This window comes from Suncus etruscus, chromosome 5 (assembly GCF_024139225.1).
Source record: "Suncus etruscus isolate mSunEtr1 chromosome 5, mSunEtr1.pri.cur, whole genome shotgun sequence".
Lineage (NCBI taxonomy): Eukaryota > Metazoa > Chordata > Mammalia > Eulipotyphla > Soricidae > Suncus > Suncus etruscus.
In genome coordinates, this window is record NC_064852.1 from 86,563,636 (window position 1) to 86,587,556 (window position 23,921).

At 34.4% G+C, this 23,921-nt stretch overlaps 1 protein-coding gene across 2 annotated transcripts in view; it reads left to right on the forward strand.

Moving 5' to 3' along the window:
• ZNF385B (zinc finger protein 385B) overlaps window positions 1–23,921 on the forward strand; it is a 340,540-nt gene that overhangs the window by 294,969 nt on the left and 21,650 nt on the right. For both annotated transcript variants that reach the window (XM_049773466.1, XM_049773467.1), the window contains exon 4: window positions 15,763–15,925. In XM_049773466.1, coding sequence (XP_049629423.1) covers window positions 15,763–15,925 — 163 coding nt within the window. The remainder of the gene's footprint in view (window positions 1–15,762; window positions 15,926–23,921) is intronic.

The following is a 23,921-nucleotide window of genomic DNA, read 5'->3' on the forward strand; positions in this document are numbered from 1 at the left end:
AAACTTGGGGAACTGAAAATATAATTGAATTCCTAATAAATTGTTTTCCTGAATTATATTTTAGTTCTTATAAATGAAGATATATTAATTACATCAGTGTCATACATACAATTTCTTGCGCTGAGGAAACATTATTTTCCATGTCCTCTCTAGAGGACAATCACTTTTAAAATGATTATGAAGTTGTATATATAATAACAATAACCCAGAAAAGAAATTCATATACTTTAAGTTTGAATATATTATTATTTCACTTAATAATACAACAGAAAGTAAAAAAAAACTATTTAGTCCTTTTAAATAAAGACAAATATATTTTAAATAGAAAAAAATTTCCCATATTATATTGTAATAATGTTAGTAACATTTTGTCATTCTGTTACTGTAATATTACTACTACAGTAGCAAGTACATTTTAATGTTAAAATTACACAGAAGATAAGTTGTATGCCTACTATAAGCAAAGCAATAATTTCTATTTTAGAGGTATTATCTAGTTAGTAAAATATATCAGGAAGAAGTTAAATTTATTATTGGCATTCTTAATATTTTTCTATTCAATTAAGAAGAATTTGCTTTAATCAGTTATCTGGGAAGATAGCTCAAGTAATATAATACAATGCAAGACTCTAAGTTGGCTCCATTGCCTCACATGACCTTCATCCCACCCCCAGTAAACTGGTGACACCATAGCATAAACAACAATGCCAGGTGGAACTCTACCAGGACATTGAAAATGCATACTTGTGATATTTAGATGAGAGATACATAGTGCTGGCACTGTATATTTTTTATCACATATTATCACATATTTTTATCACTTTTTTAATTGTTAATATCTACCCAAACTGCCCTCTGAAATGTATTTTTTATTATATCTGAAAAGTTACATGCTTTTTATTTTAAGAAGAATAACATTTTTTATTATTTGATAAACACAGCATTCATTTATGCTATAAATTTTATTGGCATTTTATTTTTTCTTCAACTATGAAAAAGGAGAGAATTTCTAATGGAGTAGATAGGTTATTTCATAACAACTAGTTATTGCATAACTATTGGTATAGTTATGTAATTTGCTTTAAGACAACATACCCTCTGTGTACTTGTAAGCTAAGAACACCAATAATGTCTTTTTAATATTTATATATATAGTTATAGAAAATAGTATTTGTCAATATCTGTAAATGGTGGGCAAAATATGTATGCTAAATTTGTGAATATCAGAACAGAATTATTTTATTTACAGATGCATACTTAAAAATATAAAATTTGAACATCTGAAAGACATCCTCTTCAAATTTTTCTAAAAATATCAACATTCAATAATTATCTTTGCCAAAATTTTCATTTTTATAAATGCAAAAAATCTTATTAATTTGGATTAATATAGCATTCGGGGTTTTTATTATTAAGGTATAGAATGAATTATACTTTTATGTATATAGAGAGTATTATGCTGAGTGAAATGACTCAGAAGGAGTGGGATAGACATAAAATGATTGCACTCATAAATGAGATATAAAAAAAGATAGTATGGTAATAATATTCAAAGACAATATAGACAAAGTCCAGGAGGACCATTTCATGGTAAGAAGCTTGCCACAAATAACTGGGGAGTGCATTTAGGGTAGAGAAGAGACGACTATAGTGGTCAACTATAAAGACAGCGATATTTGGGAATGATCACTCTGGACATTGTATGACTGAAACTTAATCATGAACAGCTTTGTAACTGTATTTAATGATGATTAAATTAAATAATTTAAATTTTTTTTTGTTTTGGGGGTCACACCCGGCAGTGCTCAGGGGTCACTCCTGGCTCTATGCCCAGAAATCGCCCCTGGTAGGCTCAGGGGACCATATGGATGCCAGGGTTCTAACCACCGACCTTCTGCATGCAAGGCAAATGCCTTATCTTCATGCTATTTCTCTGGCCCCAAAGAATTTATTTTTTAAAATAAAGTTAAAAATTATTTTAATAGAAATAAAAATGAGTGTTATAAATCTGGTTAACACATAGAAATATAGAATAACCAAAAAAATCATAAAGCTTACTTAAGTACTTTATAGGCATAAGTATAATGCAAGAAATCAAAATATTTAAAATAATCTTGCATATTTTAATAAATCATCAAAGACCCTTCAGTAGTTAACAGTTATCAACTAGCTGATATTTTTCTAAAATATCCTACTTTTAAAGTCATTCTTCCCCTCACCTAAATTAGTCTTTATTAATGATATATAATTTAAAATTATAATTATTTAGAAATTCCTATACTCTTCTCTTTTTTTAAAAGAAAATTAACATTTTTGTTATTTGGTTAAGGTTCCTCTGAAAGAATGGTCATATTTTAGCTTAGATATGTTCTAAATTTTATATTTTATATCAGACACTTTTGTGGAATGATTTTTATCCTATTACATTATTATATACTGAATGAATGAATTAAACAATCAGTATGTGATTCATTGTATGTGTTCTGACATGAGGCTATCTTGATTAAAAAAAAAGCATTTATCAACCATTATATTTTTGTTTCTTTTTTATGTGTTTTGTTTGGGCCACATCAAGCAGCACTCAGGGGTTATAAATTACTTCGCTCATAAATTACTCCTGACAGGCTCCAGGTACCATATCAGATGCCTGGAATTGAACCAGGTCAGCTACATGCAAGGCAAAAACCCTACCTGCTGTGCCATTGCTCTGGCACCAACCATTGTAATTTTTTTATTTTATAATTTTTATTTTGACCAAAGTGGCTTACATATCTTTCACAGTAATATTTAGGTACATATTAACATTAAATCGGAGCATTCCCATCACCAAAGTTGTCCCACCCCATTTCCATCTTGCATTCCATATCCCCCTCCCTCACCCCCCAGGGCTACTAATGTAAGTGGTCTCCTCTGTGTCTAGCTTACTACTTAGTATTCATATAACTGTTTGGTCTTAGTACTCTCCATTATGTCCCCTTCTATGTGAGAGGTGGAACTAGATAGTTCAAGTTATGTGGTTCTTTTTTGAAGAAAAGAAAAGCAATAAAATGGGGTAAGCCATTGTACTTTTTTAACTGAAAATTATTTTTCAAATAACTGTGCCATTGGTCTGTCAAATATACTAATTCTAAACAGTCTGGAAGCTGTAAAAATAATGTAATAGGTAAATCAATTGCCAAGCTACAACCATATTGGCGTTTTCCTCCTCAAATTTTACTTTTGTTCTCCTGCTCTTGGTATAGATTATATTCCTCCTGAAGGAACTCTTCTTAAATGTTTCTTTATTAGAGAAACTCTTTAAATGTAAATTAGCGCTTATAAGAAAATTCTTATAAGAAGTATAGCATTGTGAAGTGATATATTTGCTGCTATTATGTTTTGGTGTGCTATAGCCAGTGGTAGTATAGGCATACCCCTAGTTTAATATACAGGGATCACTTATAATGACTTCTTGTGGCATGTGAGGTATCAGGATCAAAGGCAACTGCTTTAACTGCTATACTATATATTAGATCTGGTGAAGCTATCTTTTGATGTAAGGATTTTGTTTCATTTGTTTCCACACACAATATATTTGCACACTGGATTGTTAATTCCAGTAAGGTCAGGATTTGCTTTTGGTTCATTGTTGTTTTCTTGGTACTAAGCAGGATGCATATGTGGATAAATGCTGTTTGAGTAAAGACAGTCTTTTTTGTTCTTGAGTAGTTTAGAATCTACCAATGGTTGAGAATTATTAAACTAATGAAAACTGTACCTTGTGTGACCTTAAATGTCGTGCCCTCAAACATTCTATTACCTCTACATCATCCTTTCTTTCTTAATAAAAATGTGTATCTGAGGCAGTTATTTATAGCACTGTTAATGAGAGTTTTGTGCATGCAGCATCAGAATGTTTGGTGGAGAGTAGTCTTTCTTCACCCTTGTTTAAGAGTCTCTTCTCACCTCTCTCCCCAATAGTGGTAAGTTCTGTTCTGTAGACAAATTCTCATTTTCTGTTGCCTTTGTTTTATACTATTTTTTTTTTATCCCACACATGAAAGAGGTCCCTCTGTTCTTCTTTTCCTGACTCACGTCACTTCTAAGGAAATAATCATTTTCAAAGGTGGCTGGAGCAGTGGTACAGCTGGTAGGTTGCTTGCTTTGTACGCAGCTGACCTGGCTTTAATTTACAGGGCAATCCATATTATTCCCCAAGCCTCACCAAAAGTGATGCTTGAGAGTAGAACTAGAAAGAAACCTGAGCACCTCTGGGTGTGACCTAAAACAAACAAAAGAGGATCATTATTTTACCAGAGTGGATAAAGGAAAAGTGTCCCTTCTATCTTCAGTCTTCTTCTATGAAGGACTTGGAGTACAGTAATTCCCTTCCTATCCTTCGGTATAATGATGAGCACCCCAGTCATTCTATTTCTTTGTTTTACTCCAATGTCTTCCATTTCTAACAGTTGATATTAGTCACTTAACTTTTTAGGTCTCTGCAATTTCTGGCTAATACCTGGGTATTTCTGGCTAATTACATGGGTTTATTAGGATTAAATGAGATACTCTCTATAAGCCACTTAGCACAATGTGTGTCACACAAAAATAATACTTTTTTATATTTTTATTACTGTATTTATTACTGAATTTAAAGGTCTTATAACCCAACAATGTGCTTGCAGTCTTTCTGGATCCTGTGTTTTCTTTTCTCTTTTGTTTTTGTTTTTATTTTGGGGCCACACCCGGTGACGTTCAGGGGTTACTCCTGGCTATACACTCAGAAATCACTCCTGGTTTGGGGGACCATACGGGACGCCAGGAAATAGAACTGCGGTCCACCCTAGATCAGTCCTGTGCAAGGCAAACACCTTAACACTGCGTCACTGCTCCAGCCCCTCCTGTGTTTTCTTGATGATTCTGCATTTCTCAGCTCTTTGAATTGATGAGAGAAGATCTGTAATTGTCCTTGAAACAGTGGCTATAAAGAGTTCCTTTATTATTTTTATTTTTTTTTTTTTTGCTTTTTTGGTCACACCCGATGACGCTTAGGGGTTACTCCTGGCTATGCGGCCAGAAATCACTCATGGCTTGGGGGGACCATATGGGATGCTGGGGGTTCAAACTGCAGTCCACCTAGGTTAGTGCATGCAAGGCAAATGCCCTACTGCTTGTGCCACCTCTCTGGCCCCAAGAGTCCCTTTATTTTATACAAGTCTAGCTACCCTCTCCTTTATGCACAAAATTATCATATATTCTTCTAGGGCACCAAGACCACACATTGCATTATTTTAAAGTTTGTTATCAGGTTGTTTTCAAACTAATAAAAAGCATTATAGCTTTTAATACTGAATTACAATGTGGGTGAGATTAAATAGGATATAGATCGCAGGGGACGGAGCAGTAGCATGGAGTGGCGTGGAGTGGCGTGGAATCAGCAAATGGTTATGAATGAAGGTAGGAGGGGAGCAACTAGAAATAATTAAGACATTGTTTTGAGTCACACCAAACATTGCTCAGGACTTACTGCTTGAGAAGCTTGGAAAACATTGTAGGGTTTTGGGAACTGAACCTGAATCAGCTGCATCAAGACAAGGTTCCTACCATGCTATACTTTGCTTTAGGCCCAAAGCAAATATTACTTTATTGACCTTTTTGGTGTTTCAATTTGAATTTTATTTTACTATCTTTAATGTTTAATTATAATGGTTGCTTCTACCTTTTTTTCAAACCCAGCCTCTACATTATACATAAATTTTCTACACATAGGCTAAAATTTTTTCTGATTTAAATTTTTTGTGTGTGTTTTTTTTGGGCCACACCCCATGACCCAGGGGTTACTCCTGGCTCTACTCTCAGAAATCACTCCTGACTCAGGGAACCATATGGGATGCGTGGTCCATCTTAGGTCGGCCGTGTGCAAGGCAAACACCCTACCGCTTCACCACTGCTCTGGCCCCTGTTTATAAAATTATTACTCCTATGTTCAAAACTTGAGCTGACTGGAATGTCTCCCCTCAAAATAAAAGTAAAAATGCTTGCAATATCTTTTGCTATTTATTTTAATTATTTTTCTTTTTTAATGTTCAACTGGTGGATTCCATCCTGTCATTAAGGTCTCTGAAAACACCCCACAATGAGACAGCTTCACTTAATATCCAAAATAGTTATCACCCTTTCATAATCTACTCTTTTACTTTTTCTTATTTTTATAGTAATACCTAATATTCATAAATATATTGCTTAATACTTACTAACAAACATTTATAAATAATTTTATTTTTATTGCCTTTCTTTACACACGAGTGCAAATTGCATGAGATTTGTAACACTTAACATTTAAAATGAGCCCTGGAATATATATTTAATAAATATTTATTAAAGAAAAGAATGAATTAATCTTAATTAGATTACAATTTTTCTAATTTTCTTATTCTGCCATATCTATATATTAATACACACTAATATTACTTTATCTAGGTGAATCATGCAATAGTTACTATACTCAAAGATGAGTAAAATAGAATGTACATTATTCATAACATATTAGTAACTCTTGTGACTTATTGGTAAGTATAATTTTTATACAATATCATACAGAATTAAAAACCAGAACTCATCTTATATACTAAACTATTTTGGAAATATTTCAAAATAACATATAAAAAGGTTTGTAACATTGATTCACCAAAAATTTTATGGGTGAATCAATGTTATAAGCCATTTTGTTTTAGATTTGCCTCTACTAGATAAATTTCCTCTAATATGAGATTAATTTGAAATGAACTCATCTAATTTAATTTAGTACCTTTTAGAATGCAGAAAGCCTTAACTTGACTCAGGTTAGCCAAATGATGATAAAGATGTACAGTTTCACTGTTCTCTCTTAATATGTGTGTTTTGAACAGGAATGGTATTAATATTCACATTTACATATTTTACTTAATTCTTAATTATAAAATGTCTACTGGGTTTTAAACATTGGCTTAGGGCTTTGTAATATATGTTTTACAATAACTTATTTTCCATAATGTTTTCAAATAATGTATAAAACATTTTACTAGAGCTACTCTTCAAATATTCTGAGCATTGTACTTTCAAAGTTACTTAGCCACTTTGGTCTACATTAAGAATATTATATATCAAATATAAGGGACACAATGCAAATTCTAATTTTAGATTTATTTTGTATCATTTATGTAAATGTCTTTAGTATGCAAATGAAAGTAAGTGTAATACCTTCTAGACTGATTAAAAATTAATGTGTGGAAGCTTGAGAGCCTAATTTAAAAGACCATCAGAAGATTTGAATTAGTTAGCTGTAGACTCACAGCTTTAATGCAAAGACTTGAGTGATATTGCATTACTTATCGTTGAGTAACAAAAATCACTCTTACAAGGCTCCTAATGACAATCTATTTCCCTACTGAAAGCTAGAGAACTGTCAGAAATGTTAGAAACTTAGCACTTAACTGTGAAATCACTAGAAACTCCGCAGTGCCTTTATATTTTAAGGTTCTGAGAATTATTAACTGTCTCCCAGTTTAATACAAAATATGAAACTAATTTGAGAGAAGTGGTTAATTTCCACTTTTAAATGCTTTGGGGAAAATTATGAAATAAATGACTCAAGAATATTAAATAATTATTATAAGCTCTCAATGTTTTATAATGTACTGTAAAAAGATGGTAACCATGTGTTTCATAAAAATGCTAAGATTTTGCCCTTATGGGGTTAGTTCCCCATATGCATAACATTACTTGAGAAAACTATACTTTTTTGTAAATTATAAATTCTTAATATTTCATATTCATATTATCTTGGTATAAAGTGCTAAAGTTTAGCTATAATCATAACTTAGGAAATACAATTTATCAAGTGTAGCCTATGTGAAAGTCATGACTGGTTCCCATTTCTTGACTCAGAAAGGATGCTAAGAATCAGGATTTACTTACTGCATATTAGCTTTAAATGTTATAGCACATTAGAAGAGTTTACACATAGATTTATTATTTTATTATTAAATTACAAGTGGATATTAATTCAGTTTAGCAATACTATTTTAATTGGGGAGGTGGTTGTACTATACCCAGTGGTGCTTGAAGATTAATCCTTACTCTGTGCTCAGGAGTAACCAATGGTAGTGTTTAAGGAACCACATGCATTATTGAGAATTAAACCAGAGCCTGCCACATACAACATAAGCACTTAATATTTGTTTTATTTTCTCTCCAGCCTCAATAACAACTTAGTGCGTACCATGTAATAAATACTTCAGAAGACTCAATGATAAGAAAAACAAAGTTCACATTGACCATATCATATGATTCTAAAGACATCCCCTCCCCAAATATAAAATAAACCTAAGTTTCAGAAATAGAAATAATAATGTGAAATGAAATAGTCTTAATTTCAGAAAGTATATCAGCTAATTTTAAATTCTCATAATATTAAAAAATTGTAACATTATGTAAAGCTCATTTTTTATCCATTATCTACATCAGAATTTCATATAAGCCTACTTTCATTAAGTTGGAAGAAAATCATTTTTTTAAATACAGTCTATCATTTGAAGGTTTAGGAATAGAATTTAGGTGTTCATATTCTCAATGAATTTTACCTTGACACATACTTAATGATAAATTTGGTTTTAAAAGTAGATGATTTTTAATCATGGCTGAATATTAAATAAAGGATAAAATAGAATTCAGTGCATGAAAGTGCTTAGCACTCAGATTCCAGTTGATATTGTCAAATATTCAAATAGCTAGGCTTTGTATGTCTACCTTACTAAAGTCAATAACCTATGGAAACATAGGTTATACTTTCTATCTAGGGTAGAAGATGGTTTGATATCTATTAATCACCTAATTCACTTTCACAGAAAATTACTTGGGAAATGGATCTAGATTCTGTTCACTGGAATTTTATAAGAAATATGTTTTTAACCACTTTTTTTAAAAAAATCCACTCCTTGCTTATATTTCAGATCTTTTAAACTAGAATTGAAGAGTGTGTCTAATTTGTCATGTAAATTCTGTTATAGCTCTAGGTCCATTTATAGCTCCTCCATGTTTAATATGTAAAATAGTTCTACCAGTAAATCTTGCTCCAGAAAGATAAGCCTCAAATCTCTTAGCTGCTAATAGACTACACTTAAAAAAATAAACTTGAAGTCCACTGAAGATCTTAGCATTTAATAAAGTAAGCTGAGTTCATGGAAAACATTTTATGTACATATGTACAGATATATATATATGTAATGCTGATATATTCAAATAGTGGCATTTTTAAAGCAGCTGGAGCCCAAAAGCTCAGCTTCTGTCTGGTGATATTTGATAGAATCTAAATGAGGCTCAAAAGGAATTTGAAGTCTAGAATACTCACACATTTGCATTTTGGGGAGTCTTTGCCTTTTCTCTTATATCAGAGCTCGTGCACGCATGTGCATGTGTGTGTGTGTGTGTTAATATATTTATACTGTAAAGCTGCTAAAAATAACATAGTCAGGAATCTGGCCTTGCAGGCAGGAATCCAAATGCCCCCTATCACACTGAAGTATGTGTGGCTGTCCCCACTGGAGTGATAACTTTTTCCCTACTAAATATGACATAACTACCAATGTGATTTACTTGGCTGTAAATTATAAATTTGCAAAGGTGTACCTGTTCTTTTTAGGAAAAATGGTGAGCAACAAAGTTTTTATTGAAACTTATTTAGAAAGATATGAGGGGAGAGAAAAGAAGAAGACATGTTCTAGAGAAAAGACAGGATCTTCAGAAACCAAGATAATTGGTCAAGGGAGAACATAGACTTGAAGAGCAAGCCAACTTGTGTTCTTTTTCAAGTAAAAATACCATTGAGATTATAATTTATTTGGACTTTGTTTTTAATAGTAAATGGGGCTTGACTAGAGTGAATATCAAAGTCTATGTTATGTCATTGCTGATATTACAGGCCTTATCATTACTGATATTTAGTTGCAAAGACCAGCAGAAAGACTAGTAGCAGTCTTTAGATTGAGTAAAGATAAGTGCTTATGTTATGGCTTTATTCTTTACATGGTGTGCTCTTGTTAACACAAATACATTTTAATAGTTAAAAATAATCTTAAATCAAAAATTCAATAATTTCTTAGTTTTTAATCAGTAATCATTTGTCTCCTAAGTACTAGTAGTACTTCAAGTATCATTATTTTATCAAATAATTGCCAAGGCTATGATGTAAATCATTATGTTAGTGTACAATCATGCTGTTTTTGCTCTGTCTGGATCAAAGAATAACAACATCTGTGATGAAAACACCTTCCTATTCATTATAATGAGTGTCTCCAAATAGGATATCTGTATTTTTTAAATTGTGGAACACATTTAGATTTTGTTTCATAAGGGAGAAAAATAATTTAAGTTAGCACAATGTACCAGCTCATTCCTTGTATTTCTGTTTTACAGTAAGACTGGAAGCCAGTGTACCAAGAAACTGTCCTATTCCATGCAGTTTCCTTTGCCTAAAATAACCTTTCAGCACTCTGACACTTTGAATTGTCCCTGAGCAGAATCCAGCTCTGCCACCCCTATTTTAGGGACTTCTATGATCCTGGAAATACAAAGAAATTTGATCCTCTTCTGACTCTCTTTGCCTTCCATGGTTCAGTTCTTTTCTCCATTTTGGATTACAGATATTTGCATGCAAATTTTTTTCTTACAGCTCTGCTTTTGCAAGTTAAGGTCTTTGTTTTTGATCTCTTATAATGTCTAGCCATGGCAAGTGCTAAATACTTCTTTTTCAAATAAATAGTGTTTTATCTCTTATTTTACTATTTTATAGTACATTAAACATGTTTTATTTGACATTTCATATATTTTTCTGAAAATTAATTTACCTGGTTTATTTCTCACATAATGCTGCTTAACACATTAAAATATAAGTATTAAGAAGAAGAAAAAAAAGCATGTTTCAATAGTTTGTAAAATATACTTTTTTAATCAAGGGAGTAGCTCCAAATACTCCTTTTCAAATGCACAAATATTGATATATATTAATAGTTGTGTACTTTTCTCAATCACATTACTCCTTGCCAAAGTTCATGGTCAAACTCTTCCTTTCATACAGTAAACACAGTTCAACATTGTATTTCAAGATCCTCATCCCCTCTGTCATTTCCAAATTAGAAATAAGGTAAAACCCAGAAATAGAAGCAAAGTAAGTTTTAGGATTTTTAGGATTGCTCATTATGAAGTTTTTATTGATAACAATTCATTGTCTTGGTTTTTATCATTTTTACTTGGGCCCATAGATTTATGAAAGGATTTATGTAGAGAGGTGGGAAACTAAATCTTTTATTTAAACATGAAGATAAATGGATGGAAAATTGTCAGCTTGTAGTTTCTATAAAAACTGAAAAGCTGATGTCGGGTAGTTCCTGGAAGGCGCTGTGAGAAAACTGTCACTGATGATTGCTCCTGTGGAGTCAGTGTGGTGCTTTAGGCAACTCGCTAGTTCTAATATTATTTGGCAAGGCCACTGTCAGTTGGATCACAGCCATACTTTTGGCAAGAAAGCAGAAAACAAATCTTTCAAACAAGACAAATGCCTGTTCATTGGTCAGTAGGGCCTAAAGCGATACACTTTGGTCAACCACTCCTCTTAGAAGTGATAGAAAAGGGGCCAGAAAGGTAGCACAGTGGAAAGGCGGTTTGCCTTGCACGCGGAGGAACTGGGATGGACCTGGGTTTAATTCCTAGCATCCCATCTGATCTTCCAGAGCCTGGCAGGAGCGAATTCTGAGCTCAGAGCCAGGAGTAACTCCTGAGCACCGCCAGGTAAGACCTGAAAACTAAAAAAAACTAAAAAAAAAAAAAGTGATAGAAAGGTTCCGAACCTCGCAGGGGTCTCAATTCGCGGCCCTCGGGCTGCAAAGGGCCCTCCTTACAACATTTTGTGGCCCTGCCCTAGAGGAATCTTTTTTGTTTTGTTTTGTTTTAGTTGTTTGGGTCACACCCCCCATGTTCAAGGCTTACTACTGACTTTGCACTCAAGGATCACCCCGACTTTGCCTCCTGCGGCCCCCAGGTAAATTGAGTTTGCGAGATAGTACAGTGGGTAGGGAGCTTACCTTACATGTGGCCAACCCAGATTGGATCCCCTGCATCACATGGTCCGTTGAATACCCTTAGAAGTATTTGCTGAGTACAGAGCCAGGAGTAACCCTTGAACCCTTGAGCATGGCCAGATGTGACCCAAAAAGCAACTAACTAACTAAAAATTTTAAAAAGCGATCTAAGAACTAATGTTGACGTGGTCTATCATAATGCCATATTTAGTAGTTTTGAGTGCAGTTCCACTGACTGGTGCTAGTCAACAGTATAAAAACAAAGTTGAAAACCATTGGCCTTATTTATAGATTTATTTGGAATTTTTGTCTTTGTTTCTTTCACTCCTCAAGGAATCAAGGAGATTCCTAAATAATCATCAGGTTAATCTTGTTACCATTTGACAGTGTATCCGTTTCACTTGATGCCCAAGATTTAGGAGTTGTTGATACGACTTCAAATATAGTATAGTGCATGGCAAAGTGATACTACCTAGAATAACATGGGAAAATTGAAAAGATGCCATCCTTAGAGGCTATCAACATCTTTATTCCACATTTTTTATTCAACTACAGTCAGAAGCTCTGACAACTTACTGCTCTTCTCTCCGTGGCCCATATCTTTAAAAAAAAAAAAGTTTGTGTTTTTCCATATTGAATTTTAGTGAGATATCACTCAACTTTATCTTCATTCCAAGTGCTAACTTGATGCTGTAAAGTTTCTGTAGGAATACCTGGTAATAGTGATGAGGATAAGCACCCTGCTTATCATGTACTAGTGTTAGCATGAAAGTGAATCTTTCCTGCACTGGTGGTCTTTAGGAATTGCATGAAAGATTTGCACACAAAACTAGAAAGAGTTTACTGTACAATTAAAATAAATGGTTCTGGGTCCCTCCCCGAATATCCAGGCCTCTCCTTTACCCATGTATATTATTCTTTCTGTCTTGGTAAGCTGCCTACCCTCGTTTATGTCTAAGTTCCAACCCTTGCAGTCTACTCATGTCCAATGTATGATGGCCAGATCTGGTACCTTTCTGTTCTCTACCCAGTAATGCTTTCTTACTCTGAAATCTTGTTTCTGGGTCTTTCTTTGACTGCACCCCAGCAGTTACCTGATGTCTCAGCTTGTTTAGTCTCTGGTCACATGCCACAGTGTGCATGGGTGAGAATCCTGTGCTAAGAATCTGTTGATGGATATTCAGTCCTTGCTGAATCTGCTATGTGTTCAGTTTGAGCCCTGACTATATCCTGCCATCTGATCAGGCTTATGAGCCCTGCCTGTACTTGATCACCTAATTATCCAGGCGTGCAAACCCTACCTGGTTCTGCAGTTCATCTGGGCATGTGTGAGTGTGCAAAGAGAGAGATTGTCCAAAGGTTTCCCGTTATTTGTTGTTTTCTCCCATCCCAGCCATACCATTAGCTATTGTGATTGACTACTTATCAATGGAAAGAGTTAAAGTGACCTACTAAGTTGGCCTGCTGCTCCTCCTCTCTATTCACACTTACTTTTCATACTAGTAAGTTTTTATATATACATATATTTATATGGCCTACTCTTTTACTTTAAATATATTTATATATATTTTATATTTTTATATAATAACATTTTCTCTGGACAAAATGTACTGTGGTAACCGCTTTATTTAGTATATTTGGACAGACTAATTATTACTAGGTCTCTTTATTTCTTATAGAAATTTTTGCACACTTGAAAAGTAAAAGTTTTTGAGCTACTTACCAGAAAGACATTTTAGCTACTGGCCTAAAGTATTATGCTAGAGTATTTCTCATGAATTACATGATAATCTTTATTTATAGAAACTTCTGTTCAAACCTTTACAGAATCATTTAAATATACTCTTTTTCTGTATGTAATCTTTATATCTAACAAAAGATGTTAACTTCATCTGAATAAGTATAGAGGGATTTAAAGTAAAAGAGTAGGCCATGTAAAAATACTTCATATCTCTGAAATGAATTTTACACCTATGTGTGACTTTTGATAAGTAATTGAACTTCTCTGTTCCTAGTTGTCCATTTGTGAAGTACTAGTAATAATACATACCTCACAGTGCATTAATGAGTAATGCATCTAGAATCCTTCTTGGCACAGAACCAATAAAATTAGTAATTATTACTATTCATTTTATCAATTTTCAAATCACTAATTTGTATATTTTCTTTATGTATGTATGTATATGTGTATAGACGCATATGCAACTGAATTAACTGGATTTTACCATTCTGGGTTTTGTTGGTAAAAAATGAGGAACTTAAGATAATGTTATATTTTTCTCAGCTGTTGTGATTATTTTTCCAAGTAAGTAGAGACATAAAGCCTTGAACAGACCAATTGAAAGAAAAGATAAGTTAAAGATAATCTTAAAAAAGTTTAAACTAATACAGGAAGTTAGATATATGTAAAATCATAGTAAGGTTATATTATAAATAATGTTTCATGGTAGTCACATGATAAAATTACTTCTATTTTGTTTCTTGGTATATAGATTTGAAACTTGGTGCTTTCTGATATGTCCCTTCTATCCACCTATTTACACATACATACACATTCACTTTTGCCAAACAAATGGCTTATAAAATAACCATATTATATATAAAGATTATTAAAGAACTGTTTAAAAGTTATTTCTTTAGATATTATTTAAGAAAATCTTGTTTTATATTCTAGATTGTCATTTATTTTGCCTCAGTGACTACATTTAATATGCCATATGACATGTAATTTAATCTGTTGCTGTTATTGTTGATAATCAATGTATGTTTATATTTTCAGGATCTCATCAAAATAAAATTTATATGAACATACTAAGATTCTTTGATTAACCTATTTATTAATTATAGGTTCAAAAATAAATAAAACCCTCATTTTTAAAAAAGAAGAGAATTTTCCACATATCTGTAGACTAAAAGTGCTTTTGTTTCGCTATAATTTGTTTTTTGACTTTTGAAAATGTTTTAAAGTTATTTGTCCTTGATCTCCTTTCTTCCTTATTATCTAATATTGAAATCACAGTTCTGTCTATGCTTTGTATATATGTGACTGTACCAGCAACTGATCTAACTTCAGAACCACTTCTCAGAGCAGAAACGATGACATTTTCTACCTCCTTTGTGGCATATGTTCTCTATTCTTGGAATTGGAATCATCAAATGATGCATGAAGCCCATGTAGACGACTCCCAAGAGTTGAGTTAGTTCCACTCACTTACAAGTTGTTCTGTCACATTAGTTGCTCTCAGAGCAGAGTCCAAAAGAAGGTAGGCTAAGAGCTGACTATTAACTGAAGGGAAATAAAATGGAATGACTGTGGAAGAATAACCCGACTTGCTAATCACCAAAGTGTTTAAAACATAACATAATAAGCCGTGGGGGAAGAACATCCATCACAACATCCATCATCATACTTTTGCCCAGACCCTGTTGTCCACTCATGTGTCTGATTTTTAAAGACATGGGTCCTTTGTGTTGTATAGAAGGTTTTTATATGGCAAAAGCTCATAAATGCTGATTTCCCACTTCATTAAAGTGGGAAAGCCAAATGTGGTTGAGTGCTGAGTTGTAAATGTTTGTGGTGCCTATGATTGAATGTATTTTTTCCCGCATGATCATCCATTGTGGTGTTTGTAAGTGGCAAAAAATGAGCCTGATTTGTTCTCCTTTGTAGAGCCAGGCCGAGGCCCACTACAAAGGAAGTAAACATGCCAAGAAGGTCAAAGCACTAGAGGCAACGAAAAATAAACCCAAAATGGTTTCTTCCAAGGACAGCGCAAAGGCTAATCCCAGCTGCTCCATCACGCCAATCACAGGCAACAGCTCTGACAAATCAGGTCAATGACACTTTTTGTTCTTTACATTCTTTGTGTTCTTCCTAATTCCCTTCAACCTATTTTTCTCCCCCCCCCCCCAGCTGCTGCATGATATTCTCCATGATTTGTTTTTATGATTATTAATCTGTTTCCTTCACAGCAAAGGTTACATGTTTGCACGGAATTGAAGCATTTGGTATGTTGCCATTCCATGTTGTTTAATATATACATAAGTATATATATGTGTGTGTGTGTAAATATATAGATATACAAGAGTCCATGCATGAAATTAAGTAGATGAAATGGACCTAAATATATGCATTTATTACTTCTTTGTTCGTTTTACATGTGGTTTTACTACAGAATTTTAATGAAGAATTTCTTAAACTTGTTCAATAATAGATTTTTAATTATCTTTTTCCCAACAAAGTTGTAAAGAAAAAGTGGTGAGGCAAAAAGTGAAAGTTTTCGGAGAGACAAATATTGCATTATGAAATGAATTTGTAAATGTTTCCAGTAATAAAGATTTCTATTTTTAGTTACCCTTCAATGTTAGAAATGAATGCAAAAAATGTAAAGATAATTATTGACAAAGCTATGAATAGACTAACAGAAGAACTTCATATAATCGGAATTGATTTATAGTGGAAACATCTCTTAAAGAGTCTATATTTTATAACCCTGGTGAACCAGCAATATTTATGAATAGGTTCAAATTGTTTCCATGGAAGGAGGAAAAATCATTTTTCTAGTACATATACCATTAAATTGGATGCTTAATGTGTTTTTTCATACACTCATACCTGCCCTCTAAACCTAAGATGAAACTCAAGATAGATAGTTACCTTGTTTGTGTGACTAGGAAACAGTTTCTATTAAAAATAACTAAGAAATCTTTTATCTTATTGAAAACATACACTCTTCTACTTTTTCTTCTCTTCAAATCATTAAAGAATTTGAGGAGAAAAGTTAAGAAAAAAAACTTATGCACTGGAGAGATCATTCAGGGATAAAGAACCCTGCTTTATATCCTGCTCATCTAGGTTCAAATTTCTAAAATGACTTATAGTTCCCAGAGAACCACCAAGGATCACTCCTGTTCATAGAGCCAAGTTCCTGAGAACCAATGGGTGTGCCCCAAAATGCAAACCAATAAAGAAAACTTTCTTGTAACTTCCCAGAGATTGGAGTAAAGATATTCTAGTAGTAGGAAAACTCAGAGGTTCAGAGAAGTCTTATCAGAGAAAGAAGTTGTGTGGCATAGATGCCATAAATTCCAAAACTCTGTAGCATAGAAATGGCTTATTAACCCAAGTTTTATAGTATTTTATTTTAGAGGGGGCCTTCCCAACAGTACTGGAGTGGAGGTGGTACTCCTTGTTTGGACTTCAGGTTTGGAGAGTTTTGCTTGGGCAGATGATACAGTGTTGAAGACCACTAGGGCAACGAACAGTAGTATTCAGAAATCATGAGGGTCATATCAAAAGGTACTCTGGGTTACCAGTTCTGCATCTCATGATGCTGGACCAGAATTTCCTACATGCTAGGCATGGGCCAACCATTTGCACTCTCTTTCCAATGTATCTAGCACATTTTGCTATGAAGTCATAGCATCTAATGAGCAGATTTGAGAACAGCAATATTACATCACACTTCTCTTCTAAATAATCAAGCTTTTCTGTGTGGAAAAAAATTGTTCATTATCCTAATTATGCTTCTTATCTACAGCAATGCTTATAAGCAAAAAGAATAAGGAAATGTTTGATGAAAATGGAAAGATTGCAGAAAAATATTTTAAATTTAGGACAGATCTAAGGAAAGGTCAATGCAGAAATAGAAACTTCAAATAAAGGGGTCACTATCACTGCATGCCTTCAACCTACCAAGTGAGCTCATCTTAAAAAAAAAAACAATACTGCATTTTAATAATTCAAAGGTTCAATTTTGACTCTCAATTGGTAGTAGATGCTCAGTGAAAGAGATGTACTAACCAACAATGTTTGTTGAACACACTGGGAACACACTGGGATAATTATAGTGGTTATTTAAAGACCAGAGAGTGAAGTGAGCAAAGTAAATCTCAATCACAGAATTATTTTTTCAGTAACTGCATGGACATCTTTATTTTTACTTTTTTTTTTTTTTTTTTGGTTTTTGGGCCACACCCGGTAAAGCGCAGGGGTTACTCCTGGCTATGTGCTCAGAAGTTGCTCCTGGCTTGGGGGACAATATGGGAGGCCGGGGGATCGAACCGTGGTCCATCCTATGCTAGTGCTAGCAAGTCAGACACCTTACCTCTAGCACCACCACACCGGCCCCTATTTTTACATTTTTAAAAATTACTTTATTTAAACACTGTGGTTTACAAGTTTGTTCATAATATAGGTGGGTTTTTTTTTTGGCAGTTACAAAGTTCTTAACCATTGAGTTTCAATTATACAATGTACAACACCCCTTCACCAGTACACATTTTCTGCCATCAATGTCTCCAGTTTCCCTCCGATGCTGCTCTCTCCCCTGCCTGACTTTGGCAGACCTCTCTTTCCTCTTGCTCTCTATCTCTCTCCTCCTCCTCCTCCTCCTCTCTTTTCTCTTTCTCTCTCCTCTCTTTCTCTCTTCTCTCTCTCTTTCTTCCCTCCTTTTCCCTCCATATCCAGACAATAGAAACAAGGGCAAGGAGGACCAGTCCATGATAAGAAGCTTGCTAAAAAAAAAACAAAAAAACAGGGGGGGAGTGCAGTTAGGGCAGAGAAGGGACCACTATGACTATTCCAGTTGAAAATGATCACACTGGACATGAATTGGGTGCTGAAAAGAAATAAAGCATAATAACCATATAATAACTATGTTGCATGAGTGTAAACTTCCACTCTCCTCAACCTCTCACACTTCTATAACTACCGTCCAAAAGACTTGGGATCTGACAAGATTGACCTCCCTCATCATTTCATTGTATTTTCATTGTACTTCATTTTCACTGTAAAGGAAAATACTTATATTTGAGAGATACATAATTTTCCAGTTTTTATTTACTTAAAATCTATTTAAGCTATTTTAAATCTATTGCTTGAGTCATTTAGATCACTTTTTTTTCTTTCACACAATACTAGTGAAATTGTTTGTTTTACGATATTATTAAAAAACAATACCAAAACTGTTTAAAAGAGCACTGTTTAAACAGAAACAGAAACCCAAAACTAATGCAATCCATTTGCATCTACTGAATACATGTACTTTTGTCATCTTCAACTGGTAAATCTACTTGAAGCAAAAAATTTCATGTATTCTTTATAGAATGTTTTAGTTGGAAAATTGAAGCTTTGCCCAAATATGAAATATTGTTTAAGTACTTGCTTCTTAAACTGTTGGCCACAACCTTCTATAAGGTAAGAAAACTTTTTTCAATTTGTTTTAAGGCCAGAGAGATAGTATAATGGATTTGGAACCTGCCTTGTATACAATCGACCCTGGTTAGTCTTATCAGATATGGTCATCTGAGCTCTCTATCAGTAGTAAAAAACTGAGCATAGAGCAATAGTAAGCCTTAACAACTAGCCAGTGTGGCCAAGAGGAATAAATAATAATCCAACATAAAATATTGTTTTAAAAAATATTACCTTATAATTTATTATCATTAATTTTTGGTTTGAATATCTCTATATACCTTTATCCATTGGGCTGAATATAAATATCTTGGGCAATAATTAGAGAAAATTTAAGACCTTATATAAATTATTTTTTTTGCATATTTTTTTTTATTTAAACACCTTGATTACATACATGATTGTGTTTGGGTTTCAGTCATAAAAGGAACACCACCCATCACCAGTGCAACATTCCCATCACCCAAGTCCCAAATCTCCCTCCTCCCCACCCAACCCCTGCCTGTACCCAAACAGGCTCTACATTTCCCTCGTACATTCTCAATATTAGGACAGTTCAAAATGTAGTTATTTCTCTAACTAAACTCATCACTCTTTGTGGTGAGCTTCCTGAGGTGAGCTGGAACTTCCAACTCTTTTCTCTTTTGTGTCTGAAAATTATTATTACAAGGGTGTCTTTCATTTTTCTTAAAACCCATAGATGAGTGAGACCATTCTGCGTTTTTCTCTCTCTCTCTGACTTATTTCACTCAACATAATAGATTCCATGTACATCCATGTATAGGAAAATTTCATGACTTCATCTCTCCTGACAGCTGCATAATATTCCATTGTGTATATGTACCACAGTTTCTTTAGCCATTCGTCTGTTGAAGGGCATCTTGGTTGTTTCCAGAGTCTTGCTATGGTAAATAGAGCTGCAATGAATATAGGTGTAAGGAAGGGGTTTTTGTATTGTATTTTTGTGTTCCTAGGGTATATTCCTAGGAGTGGTATAGCTGGATCGTATGGGAGCTCGATTTCCAGTTTTTGGAGGAATCTCCATATCGCTTTCCATAAAGGTTGAACTAGACAGCATTCCCACCAGCAGTGGATAAGAGTTCCTTTCTCTCCACATCCCCGCCAACACTGTTTATTCTCATTCTTTGTGATGTGTGCCATTCTCTGGGGTGTGAGGTGGTATCTCATCGTTGTTTTGATTTGCATCTCCCTGATGATTAGTGATGTGGAACATTTTTTCATGTGTCTTTTGGCCATGCGTATTTCTTCTTTGTCAAAGTGTCTGTTCATTTCTTCTCCCCATTTTTTGATGGGGTTAGATGTTTTTTTCTTGTAGAGTTCTGTCAGTGCCTTGTATATTTTGGAGATTAGCCCCTTATCTGATGGGTATTGGGTGAATAGTTTCTCCCATTCAGTGGGTGGCTCTTGTATCCTGGGCACTATTTCCTTTGAGGTGCAGAAGCTTCTCAGCTTAATATATTCCCATCTGTTAATCTCTGCTTTCACTTGCTTGGAGAGTGCAGTTTCCTCCTTGAAGATGCCTGTAATGTCCTGGAGTGTTTTGCCTATGTGCTGTTCTATATAGCTTATGGTTTTGGGGCTGATATCGAGGTCTTTAATCCATTTGGATTTTACCTTTGTACATGATGTTAGCTGGGGGTCTAAGTTTAATTTTTTGCAAGTGGCTATCCAATTGTTCCAACACCACTTGTTGAAGAGGCTTTCCCTGCTCCATTTAGGATTTCCTGCTCCTTTATCAAAAATTAGATGGTTGTATCTCTGGGGAACATTTTCTGAGTATTCAAGCCTATTCCACTGATCTGAGGACCTATCCTTATTCCAATACCATGCTGTTTTGATAACTGTTGCTTTGTAGTACAGTTTAAAGTTGGGAAAAGTAATTCCTCCCATATTCTTTTTCCCAATGATTGCTTTAGCTATTCGAGGGTGTTTATTGTTCCAAATGAATTTCAAAAGTGTCTGATCCACTTCTTTGAAGAATGTCATGGGTATCTTTAGAGGGATGGCATTAAATCTGTATAATGCCTTGGGGAGTATTGACATTTTGATGATGTTAATCCTGCCAATCCATGAGCAGGGTATGCGTTTCCATTTCCGTGTGTCCTCTCTTATTTCTTGGAGCAGAGTTTTATAGTTTTCTTTGTATAGGTCCTTCACATATTTAGTCAAGTTGATTCCAAGATATTTGAGTTTGTGTGGCACTATTGTGAATGGGGTTGTTTTCTTAATGTCCATTTCATCCTTATTACTATTGGTATATAGAAAGGCCATTGATTTTTGTGTGTTAATTTTGTAGCCTGCCACCTTGCTATATGAGTCTATTGTTTCTAGAAGCTTTTTGATAGAGTCTTTAGGGTTTTCCAAGTAGAGTATCATGTCATCTGCAAACAGTGAGAGCTTGACTTCTTCCTTTCCTATCTGGATTCCCTTGATATCCTTTTCTTGCCTAATCGCTATAGCAAGTACTTCCAGTGCTATGTTGAATAGGAGTGGTGAGAGAGGACAGCCTTGTCTTGTGCCAGAATTTAGAGGGAAGGCTTTCAGTTTTTCTCCATTGAGGATAATATTTGCCACTGGCTTGTGGTAGATGGCCTTCACTATATTGAGAAAGGTTCCCTCCATTCCCATCTTGCTGAGAGTTTTGATCAAGAATGGGTGTTGGACCTTATCAAATGCTTTCTCTGCATCTATTGATATGATCATGTGGTTTTTATTTTTCTTGTTATTGATGTTGTGTATTATGTTGATAGATTTACGGATGTTAAACCAGCCTTGCATTCCTGGGATGAAACCTACTTGATCGTAGTGGATGATCTTCTTAACGAGGCATTGAATCCTATTTGCCAGGATTTTGTTGAGGATCTTTGCATCTGCATTCATCAGTGATATTGGTCTGTAATTTTCTTTTTTGGTAGCGTCTCTGTCTGGTTTAGGTATCAAGGTGATGTTGGCTTCATAAAAGCTATTTGGGAGTGTTTCTGTTTGTTCAATTTCATGAAAGAGTCTTGCCAAGATTGGCAGTAGTTCCTCTTGGAAAGTTTGATAGAATTCATTAGTGAATCCATCTGGACCTGGGCTTTTGTTTTTCGGCAGACATTTGACTACTGTTTTAATTTCATCAATGGTGATGGGGGTGTTTAGATATGCTACATCCTCTTCCTTCAACTGTGGAAGATTATAAGAGTCCAAGAATTTATCCATTTCTTCCAGGTTCTCATTTTTAGTGGCGTAGAGTTTTTCAAAGTAGTTTCTGATTACCCTTTGAATCTCTGTCATATCAGTAGTGATCTCTCCTTTTTCATTCCTGATACGAGTTATCAAGTTTCTCTCTCTCTCTTTCTTTGTTAGGTTTGCCAGTGGTCTATCAATCTTGTTTATTTTTTCAAAGAACCAACTTTTGCTTTCGTTGATCTTTCGGATTGTTTTTTGAGTTTCCACTTCGTTGATTTCTGCTCTCAGCTTTGTTATTTCCTTCTGTCTTCCTATTCTTGGGTCCTTTTGTTGAGCATTTTCTAGTTCTATTAGCTGTGTCATTAAGCTACTCAGGTAAGCTCCTTCTTCCTTCCTGATGTGTGCTTGCAAAGCTATAAATTTTCCTCTCAGTACTGCTTTTGCTGTGTCCCATAAGTTCTGAGAGTTTGTGTCTTTATTGTCATTTGTTTCCAGGAACCTTTTTATTTCCTCCTTGATTTCATCTCGGACCCACTGGTTATTGAGCATGAGGCTGTTTAACTTCCAGGTGTTAAAGTGTTTCTTCTGAGTCCCTTTGGAATTCACAAATAATTTCAGAGCCTTGTGGTCAGCGAAGGTAGTCTGCAAAATTTCTATCCTCTTGATCTTATGGAGGTATGTTTTATGTGCCAGCATGTAGTCTATCCTGGAGAATGTCCCATGTACATTGGAGAAGAATGTGTATCCAGGTTTCTGGGGATGGAGTGTCCTATATATATCCACTAGGCCTCTTTCTTCCATTTCTCTCCTCAGGTCTAGTATATTCTTGTTGGGTTTCAGTCTGGTTGACCTGTCCAGTGTTGACAAAGCCGTGTTAAGGTCCCCCACAATTATTGTGTTGTTGTTGATATTATTTTTCAGATTTGTCAACAGTTGTATTAAATATTTTGCTGGCCCCTCATTCGGTGCATATATGTTTAGGAGAGTGAATTCTTCCTGCTCTACGTACCCCTTGATTAATATAAAATGTCCGTCTTTGTCCCTTACAACCTTCCTGAGTATAAAGTTTGCATTATCTGATATTAGTATGGCCACTCCAGCTTTTTTATGGGTGTTGTTTGCTTGGATAATTTTTCTCCAGCCTTTTATTTTGAGTCTATGTTTGTTCTGACTATTCAGGTGCGTTTCTTGTAGGCAGCAGAAGGTTGGATTGAGTTTTTTGATCCATTTAGCCACTCTGTGTCTCTTAACTGGTGCATTTAGTCCGTTGACGTTGAGAGAAAGAATTGTCCTGGGATTTAACGCCATCTTTATTTCAAAATTTGGTGTGTCTTTTGGGTAGTCTTGTCTTAGATTAGGTCTTTCAGTTTTTCTCTTAAGACTGGTTTTGTGTCTGTGAAGTTTCTGAGCTGTTTTTTGTCTGTGAAACCATGTATTCTTCC